Here is a 10,026-nt window from a genome sequence, read left to right on the forward strand (position 1 = left end):
AGAAGATTTTGAAGTATGTTCAGGGCATTGAAGGAAGGTTCGAAAATCGTGAGAAGAATGACAAAGGTATTAGTAGTAAATTCAAGAAAGGATTTCCCAAGTGGGACTACTTTTTTTCAAACGTTTGATGAGGTGTGAACAAATTTATTTTGTTAGAGAAGAACTGCGATAGGTTTAAGTTTAGGCTTAATCTCATGTATCGTTATGATGAATTAATTAATGAATGAAATTTTTTTTTGTTATATCTTTGTTACTGATATACAAATGCAACACCTTATAACACCGAGAAAAGAAGCCTCAAGTCAAATTTATATTCAAATATAATTCGATTTCATTTACTTAGTCTCTCTTGTTCTGTCCCTAACTAGGAGGGGATACTCATTATATATTTACTAGCATTGCTGCTACATGTTCAGATAACCTGGGAATGGCTGAAACAAAATACACGTCAGTTTATCTTTACCTTCTGTGCCACATCTGGTAAGTTCTTCCACGGCTCTACTATTGCTGTCGACTACACCCACCATGAAATTGGACCCAGACCATCAAAATCGATTGATGCCTGAAAAGCCCCATTAAAAAAAAAAGTAAGAGAGGGAACTGAATAAACACTGCTGCGACGATAAATGAGGTACTTTACAATGAAATAAACACTATTCCAAACTTATTTTTACACTGAGGTATAATAACTGAAATTAGTGCTAGAAGTTGTGCAAATTCCTTGAGATAAAAAGGATGTCAAGGACGAAGGAACTTACAGTAATCACCATTGGGGCAAATGCCTCGGAATCTTTTTCTTGTTCAAGCGGGATGGGAGGGTATGAAATTTTGTGAACTCGGAAACGAATCTGCAATTGAATGGAAGTCAGTTGACATTAAACTGGTATTTAGGGAAACAATTGAGCAAGAAATCTAAAAAATACATCATAAGGCTAAACCTCGTCGTCCTGCTCTATAGTTAGTTCTACTTCTCCATACATCCATGTCCATCTTCCATCTTCACTATTGTGGAGACCCCATCAAGAAACCAAATTACTTATAACGGGTATAGAAGTAGAGTAGTGAAAACTAGCAGTTCAAAAAGAATTTTTAAAGAAGAAATTTTGATATACTCACAAGCTAATATGGGTAAAGAACACTTACAACTTGGATGGGTTAGGCAAAAGGTGCACGGGTACGGATATATCTTTAAAAAACCCTACAGACACTGCCACCATTTTGTAGATTTAGAAACTTGTGGAAACAATTAAAGCGACCACCATAAAAAAGAAAAAGAAAATGATCTGATTCACAAAAAGAAAATGCTTATAGACTAGAAAACGATTTGCTTTACATACATCGTAAACCATTAGCATCTGATGCATCAACCTTTCCAGAAAGAATCTCACCCTCAAAAGGACGGAACATGATTAGCCTAAAATCAACCTGCAAAATGAGAATAAAACTCGTAAATGAAGCAACATTTAGTTTCTTTGGTAAGCTACAAGTAACAAACATCTTCTTATATCTGCTATAAATAGAAGGAAAAGAAAAAACTGTTTTTTTCGATGGTACTGTTAACTGTTCATAGCTTCCATAGATCTTCAAGATAAGCAAAAAATAAGATACCGTATAGGTCGAAGCACCATCTCCAGCAAATATGAAGCCTCCCTTAATGGATTTATGTCATAGACGGAGATGCATAAACCCAGTTGTGCGATAACCTTCATAAAAATAGATATGACTCAATACATATTGCTCATTGAAATCAGGCAAGCACAACAAGAACAGTACAGAAAACCAAAAGAGACACTCAAGAAAGCAAATGGCATTACCTTATCCACGAATAGTTTCTCTAGCTCTCCCTGTATTGCTTCAGGAAGAGGAAGGCTAAGGAGATGAGGAGGTAAACGCAAGGTATGCTCAACTAAACTAAGGAAGAACATTTTGACTTCTTCAACTGGACCTTCTTGAAACCTAGAATGAGGTGTTTTTTTATCTTCGATTCAGGCTCAGTGCTATAGTTTTGGATACTGTTAATCACAGTTTCTGCAACAATTGAAGACATCCATATTCAGTCACATATGAATTGATGGATCCTCGGTATTTGTATGCCAAAGTATCACAAGGTACAATAATAATCTTGTTGCGAAATACAAATGCAACCAAAACAGGAAATAACTCCTGCGCAAGAGAGGAAGGATGCCAAAGTTCCTAGGCAAACTATTTTACTAACTAAGCATACTGATCGAACGTGGCTAAAATCATAACCCAAAGCATGATCTTTTTCAAACATTTGTTTCTTCCACCAACAAAAAGTCTGCCCACACCCCGCAATATAGGCATCACAGCAACATCCTAACGAAAATCTCGTAAGCCATAAATAAATGTAAACAACAAGATATAAGCAAAACTGACTACTCTAGTAGTCCAATAGAGTAATCCAGCTGATTACCCAGGCAATACAGAAGTAACATAACCAGATCATTGATGATGTACAAGAACCGTGAACCACAAACTCAAATAACTTATACATATCCTACCGACTTTTGTTAACCGAAAGATAGACCAATTTTAAAGAAATCAATCCAAAAACTATTCTCAAATTTGTGAACTTGCTTAATATTTGAAACAGAGGAGATTACAAGACCAGTTAGTAGGGTATTTCATCAAATAACTTACCTGCATAAATAAAAACGACTAAATAAGCCCCCATGGGCCAAGAAACCCTAGTTAGTACTCCAAACCAAATACTTACTATTGTTAATAATCAATGGTAAGCAATACCAAATTACAGATTCAAACCTAAATTATAAACCAAATATAACACAACCACCCATAAGAAAAGAGAGAGAGACGCAAATATACCTGAAAGTCTGAATCTAAACCAGAGGTCTTTCTTACTCTTTGCTGCCCTCCGCTAATCTAATTCTTAGTTGATGCCAAATTATAACCTAACATATTCCTTCCACCAAAATTTTCCAAAAGAGGGTGCGAGGGGCTGAGGCCCTGAGGGAAACTTTATCGGCTGGGTTCGTTCGGCTTTAACACCAAGGGTATTTTCGTCGATATAAATTAAAATTCCTTACCCACACTCCCTTCTTAATACTACTTTCTTCAACACACAAAATCCCAATTTCGCTCCAAAAAGAAGGAAAAGCGGAAAAACCCTTTGCTTTCTTTAATGGCTTCCCTTGCCAATTTCTCGACTATTTCATCTTCCTCCGCAGCTCGTTTATCTTCTTTTGGAAACTCTTCTTCAAATTCTTTCTTACTTACAAAATCTTCCCCTAATTCTATCAAACTTTTGTCTACTCCTCGTCAGTGTTTCAATCATAAACGTTTAATTCTCAAGGCGAAAGCTAATTCAGTTATTGATGCTCCAACTAGTTCACCCATCGATGGTGTTAGTGATTCTCCAAAGGTTTTACTTGAAGTTAAGGATCTAACGGCTAAAATTGCTGCTTCAGGGGAACAGATTCTTAAAGGTGTAAACTTGGTTATCTATGAAGGAGAGGTAATCTTCTTTTAACTCTTTCGTGCTAAAAGAATTAGGTTCTATTTTGTTTAGTTTTGCTTATTCTTAACCTAATTTGACATATTAAATTAGGTGTTTTTTTTTTCACAGTAGGGTTTACTTTGTTATTACATCCAATGTGCTCAGCTGTTTTATGTACAAATTAGTAGTCCATTTGAGAAGTTTTGATTCATCGATTTCATAATTGTAACCATGTGATTATATATTGATTAAGCCAGCATCAAAATGTTTCTGTTGAGGCACTAGTATAATGCTCTGTGTCCACTATTATTTACAGATTCACAGTTGTTTGTTTTAATGCAGCTGACCTTTTTGTGTGTAGTAGATCCATGCAATAATGGGAAAGAATGGTTCAGGGAAGAGCACATTTTCTAAGGTTGGTTATTTGCTCACCTCCGGAGTTCTTATTTAAGTGTAACTTGGTGTAATTTTGCAATGAATGTTCTTGTTTTTCGGCTTTGTTCTTGTTTAATTAGGAATACAGGTGACTTTTAGTTACTTTCTTGAAAAGTTGAATTTTGTGTATGGTAGGTGCTTGTTGGTCATCCCGATTATGAAGTTACCGGAGGAACTGTAGTGTTTAAAGGAGAAAACTTGTTGGATATGGAACCAGAGGAAAGATCCCTTGCTGGCCTTTTTATGAGCTTTCAGTCCCCGGTTGAGATTCCAGGTGTGAGCAACAGTGACTTTCTCAATATGGCCTACAATGCTCGGAGAAAAAAACTTGGTCTTCCAGAGCTTGGACCACTTGAGGTACATATGATTCCCAGCTTCTTCTTTTTTCTGCTTGACTAGGTCCTGAAATTAGCTTTATTCGTTAATATGCAAGCTGTGGGAGGTGCATATGCTTTGGCATAGCATTTAATTTGGTGAAATGATGCATGGTTAAGGCTGAGAGAATTCTTTGAAGGTTTAATCTAACTGATCCTTTCTTATTCTTTTAACAGTTTTACGACTACATATCTCGCCGGCTTAAAATAGTTAACATGGATACAAACTTCTTAAATCGAAATGTGAATGAAGGATTTAGTGGTGGTGAAAAGAAGCGCAATGAGATTTTGCAACTTGCGGTATCGACTCGGACAGCCTTTGATACGATGCTTCATGTTTAATTTCATTTTTTTAGCAGTTTCACGACTATCAACATAGATATCCTATTTTGCCAGTCTTATGCAATATTTTTTTATTTCTCAGGTTCTTGGAGCAGATTTGGCTATTTTAGATGAAATAGATTCTGGATTGGATGTTGATGCACTTCAGGATGTGGGGGAAGCAGTCAATGAGCTCCTGACTCCACAAAAGTCAGTTCTTATGGTCACACATTATCAACGACTGTTGGATATTATAAAGCCCAAATTTGTTCACATAATGGTAAGGCTCCTTGGTAACGTGGTGTTAATGTTGCAGCTTAAAGTTCATGGTCGTTGAGTTTAGCAATCATATAACTACTTAATATGCATGGATATAGAACTACTTTCAGTTACTACTTTGATCCAAATCTCAAAATATTGAAAGCTGGTTTACGAAGCCACAGCAATATGCTGATATTGAAGCATGAAATTCGTTGGATCCTTGGTCTTTCTGTTAACACTCTCGACTATGCTAGGAAATTCATATCTAACTCTTTTGTTTATAGGTCATTCAACATATTTTTGCAGAAATTAGTAGCTTCAAATTCATTGCACATGTTCTTAGAAATTTAGGTGGCCGAGACAGGAAAGAAAAATCACACTATGTGCTATTTGTGAAATACGTGTTATTATGTTATTGAACTATTAGTTATATAAATTTGGTTTGAACTTATATATTTTATTGAGACTGAAGAACATGCAATATTATACATGTCTCAATTCCTAGAAGTTTCAAAGAGAGATGTTTTGAAGTCTTAATAAAACTGTAGACTGTAGAGATGATGCCAAATACTGGTCTAGTAGATAATTTTAAATATTCTGACAAGTTTTACCTTGCAACATCTGATCTTCAAATTTTCTTTAGGAGGATGGCAAAATTGTGAAGACCGGTGATATCTCAATTGCAGTACAGCTTGAAAAGGAGGGTTACAAGGGAATATCCTCTTAAAGCCTTGATGGTATGTATTTCAGCTATATTGCGTTTTAATGTTTCATATTAACCATCCCATGTTTATTGTTTAGAAACAGAACGGAAGAGTTTGCTACCTTTACTACTTTAACTGAATTTAACACTACCTCAAAATTGGTCCACTTTCCTATTGTGCAGGCCTTACGGGTAAATCCGCAATGGCATCCAGACTAAGCTTATCCAGTTTGTCTACACCTTAAATATTGTGTTCATAAAGGCTGCAGCGTATTTTCTGATGATATTCTTTTAGGAGAGATAAAACTTCGCATCTACTTGGTTCTGATCATGAACTGTGTTGTTTTCCGTGACTGTGGAGGAAGTTTTTTTTTTTTTTGTTGAGAAGATGATGAGGTCTGATTTTGAGGGATGTTTTTAGGGAATGGTTTATAGATGTCTCTAGCTCTGGGATGCTCATTTAATTACGTGTGTTCTTCATTTCTTTGAATGTTGGTAAAAAGTGTATTACTTACAACCATTCATAATAATACTGAATTAAATCACCCATTCTAAAAAGATAATTTCTATACAGAATTCCTGATGATTCTTTTCTTCTTCTTTTTCTCATCTGCCATGGTTTTATATCATATATCTACTTCCTTCTTTTTCTCAGATGCCATGGTCTCATCTGCCATGCTTCAATACAGAATTCCTGATAGAGTGAGTTCTACATCTATCCAAGTTCAAGCGTGATTTTGTAGTCCCAAATCTTGGGATAGGACAACATAGTTTTGGTAGAGATCAGCCTACCTGTCTGAATTCTTTAGTGTGATTTTGGCAGAAGCAAAATAACTTCATAGTCAACTCCCAAGGTTGTGATAATAATTTTGCCTAGAAAGGCCATTGATCCATCCTTTTTGAACCATGATATTGGAACTTAGCAGATTGATTCTCTGGCTGTGAACCTAAACACATATCCTCCTGTATAACTAGGATTTAACCTCAATCAATACATAGTATCCATCGTATAACACCTTGTGTATGTAACCCTATATATGGCAATTAACATCTCCCTCAGTTCACTTTGTAGCTGTGTTTCATTGGAAATGACGCGAGACATTGTTCACCGATTATTAATACACATTCATCAAGCTTTACAGTGTACCCAACGTGGCTCAGAAAATTGGACGCATGCTATTTAGACAGAGGTATGGGAAGCCCCCTTGCCTGCTTGCAAGATTCAGAAATAAGACGGCACTCACAACAATTTGGTGGTACAATCACTCGAATAGACATAAGAAAATTTAGGCCCTCCGTCGTCGGAAAAAATAGGAAAAAGGACCACATAACTGAAAACAATACAGAAAAAATCATAAAGGATCAAACAGTTCAGGCAGTGGCTCAAAACGGTGATCAAACATTGAACCCTGATCAGATGTATCATCGATGCTGTGTAACCAACTTGTGTTCTTCAAGTCTTCCGAGAACAAGATAGCATTGTAGCGAGAACTCTCATAAATGTCTATTTTATCAGTCGGTTTTGCTGAGAATCTACAGTCATCTTTTTCATACTCACTGTCACGTGACCTGTCATAAAACTGTCTGTTCTTAGAGGCCGCAAGAAAGTTATTACCGGAAGGTGACTGCTCTTCATAGTTGTAGAAGGAAGCTGGAGATTTTGGCTTTCCAGAGTGAACGCTCTGAGGGAAAAGAGAGCCTGCGAGAGGACGAATGTGTGCAGTACCAGGTCGGACATCCTGAATCATATTAATCACTAATTAGTACAGATACATCATGTCACACAGCTCAAAAACACATGTAACCAGCTATTTTGTATGTCAAAGCGGACCACATTTAACTGCTGGCCACATGACATGGAAATTGATGTGTATATGCTACACCAGTTAATGGGCCAGCTGATTTGGCATTTACGAGCAGATGCATGTCATGTCATTTCGTAACATTTCTGTATTTCATGTTTACAATCTGAAACACACTAAAACAAACATACCATTTGCCTGAGAGCCATGTCAGGAGATTTCTTCGCAATTGTCCTTCCAGATCCGTCATTATTGTCTATAGCTGTCATAGGCCTCATTCCTTTTCGCGTTGATAGTTCAGAAATCGATGTTGTTCTTTGATTCTCCATTGGTCCACTTATTTCGTGACCGCTGGCATACAATCGATTCCTTCCCATAGGTTCTGGAACCTGAAGCCTCCCCCTTGTAACAACAGGAGAAGCCGGCCTCCGTGGAGTATTTGTGGGTCCTGTTATTTCTGAATTTCCTCTCCCACTGACTGAAGCACCTGGTCTGGACCTACCTACAGAAATTGGACGATCTGGCACGGTAGTCCTAAGATTTGGTGGTATCTCAAGTGAAAAGTCAGGTAATGCTACTGGAAGTCGAGGTCGTGGATTCGGGGAACTTCCCCTGGATGTTGGGCCGACATTATGGTCGCTCGAGAGTACTCGTCCTCTCGAGACTGGTCGACCTGTGATTGTAACTGCAGCTGGTGCAGACATCTGACGAGTAGGAGTTGCTGGACGTGTCGGAGTTGATGGACGAGAATTTGACCTAACTGAATTTGCAGTAATTTGAGGTCTGGAAGTTGGAGTTGAGGGTCTTGAACTAACAGATGCTCGGGGTCTTTCATTAGATCTGCTAGGGGTAGATGGCCGAGATCTGACGGATGTCGATTGTCTAGTTGGGGTGGACGGTCTTGCAGTAGATGGCACAGATGAACGAGAACCGGGAGTGGATGGTCTGGAAATAGAAGTAACAGATGATATACTTGTGTTGAGGTTAGTGGATCTGTTGTTAAAACTCATGGAAGAGATGGAAGGTCGAGCTTGTGAAGTATTTCTACTCGGTCTCAAGGAAAAGTTACTCTCAGATTGTGTCCCTGAAAGCTGAAAGAACAACGTTTTTAAGAGTTAAAGGTTTGCAACCAAAAAACTCCAACAATAACTAATGCTGTACAACTTTGCAGAAAAACGCAGAACATCTAGTGACTATAATCGCGTCATTCAGGCATCCTTGGTTCAGGGAAAGCTGATTGTAGCTAAAGACTATCAGATGCACACAACCGTATAATACTTTCTAGTCTTAAACTCGAGAATTGATTAGGCAGCCAATACAAACAAATTGATTTGTTTTACCAGGGTATGCTATGTTTTTATATCAAGTGTTAAAACTATGATTTTCATTAGGAGCAATTCAAACAGAAACACATTATAGTGAAGGAATAATATAAGAAAAGACATACCCTGGAAGACTTGGTGGTAGGGACTGATCCAGTTAAAGGAGCCCTTCTTAGAGACCCTGAACTTGGTAGAGGAGATCCAGGTGGAGTCAGAAGCCTGTTTTCAGAGGATTGAAACCAGGCATGTTATTAGCTCTATCATCTTAGTATATGGATTACTGTAATTCAGCACCATTTTTTTTATGGTTTCAGTGAAGACACACTCACTTTATCATTTCTTGCAAAACTTTCAAAGTAAATAAACACTTAGATGTACAGAATTGAAGAATTTGAAAAACTCATACATACATACCAGTCATAATCATGCTTTTCTCCTCCATCAACTGATGCCAATAATTCCTCCATTGCAGTTTTCGGAAATCTTGACCTTATACTCTCCAATTTTATAGAAACTGAAAGAATTTACAAATCAAAATGAGAAAAAACATTTTCAATTGCAGCAAGGTAAAAGACATCAGGGGTTCATAAGTAATTTTTAGTGATTTCTTTACTTTAGTTAATTTTTGCAGCTTTATTCCTTAAATCGAGGAAAAGAAAAACATAACTGAATATTTCGAGAAACGAAAAACAACAACGTCACAAAGGGAAACTGAAACAGATAATATACTAGATGACAAAAACACCCTCTGATCTTGCGGACAAAACATTTGATTATTTTTGAAAATTCAGTAAATATAGAGGTCATTATAGACATTGTAATGACACAAACCGAAGAAAAAAAACAGAATGTGAAAACGTGAGAATCAAAACTCGATAATGAGGCTCAGATCGGATCCGTACCGTCCGATTCATCGGAAGCTGTAACTGGCAAACTCCTGCGGTTTCTGGAGAAGAGATCCAAATTTTCATCAGTTTCTTTAGGAATCCCAGTTAAACTTCTACCTCTCCGATGCTGTGATGTTACCGGTACATTTTTGTTTCCAGCAAATGAATAACTTCTGTTCATCATTTTAACGAAATGAAAGCGAAATTTGGTATAGAAACAGAGAAATGCAAGAAGAAGAATTCCTGTCTTCTTATTGAAACTTCAGAAGAAGTTGTTGAAACGAATTCATTGGAAATTGCAAATGAATGCGAATGAATGAGTAATGCTAAGAGGTATTAAGATACAAACACATTCAATTATCAAGAGAGAGAGAGAGGGAATGAGGAGGAGGAACAAAATCAAACTGGTACTTGCTGGTATACTTCTGTAACTAATATACTTT

General features: G+C 37.1%; 2 protein-coding genes and 1 pseudogene across 3 annotated transcripts; 1 reads left to right on the top strand and 2 right to left on the bottom strand.

The window, feature by feature from the left end:
• Positions 1–301: 301 nt before the first annotated feature.
• Positions 302–2,983, bottom strand: LOC113322752 (annotated as a pseudogene).
• Positions 2,984–2,998: 15 nt separating this feature from the next.
• On the top strand, positions 2,999–6,148 carry LOC113322751 (ABC transporter I family member 6, chloroplastic-like). Its single transcript, XM_026570896.1, has 7 exons — positions 2,999–3,496; positions 3,843–3,893; positions 4,049–4,270; positions 4,465–4,587; positions 4,712–4,888; positions 5,513–5,606; positions 5,756–6,148. The coding sequence occupies exons 1-6, from the start codon at positions 3,164–3,166 to the stop codon at positions 5,594–5,596; spliced, it is 990 nt and encodes a 329-aa protein (XP_026426681.1). The 5' UTR covers positions 2,999–3,163; the 3' UTR covers positions 5,597–5,606; positions 5,756–6,148.
• Positions 6,149–6,625: 477 nt separating this feature from the next.
• LOC113323288 (translation initiation factor IF-2-like) lies at positions 6,626–10,026 on the bottom strand. Of its 2 annotated transcripts, none has more exons than XM_026571574.1 (5): positions 9,599–10,026; positions 9,111–9,210; positions 8,822–8,915; positions 7,566–8,465; positions 6,626–7,311 (listed from the first exon to the last, which is right to left on the bottom strand). In XM_026571574.1, exons 1-5 carry the CDS (start codon positions 9,765–9,767, stop codon positions 6,925–6,927), a joined length of 1,650 nt encoding a protein of 549 aa, XP_026427359.1. In that variant the 5' UTR covers positions 9,768–10,026; the 3' UTR covers positions 6,626–6,924. The 2 variants fall into 2 exon arrangements, with proteins under 2 accessions (XP_026427359.1, XP_026427360.1); XM_026571575.1 differs by lacking the exon at positions 9,599–10,026 and adding an exon at positions 9,310–9,433.

This window comes from Papaver somniferum, chromosome 11, assembly GCF_003573695.1.
Source record: "Papaver somniferum cultivar HN1 chromosome 11, ASM357369v1, whole genome shotgun sequence".
NCBI lineage: Eukaryota > Viridiplantae > Streptophyta > Magnoliopsida > Ranunculales > Papaveraceae > Papaver > Papaver somniferum.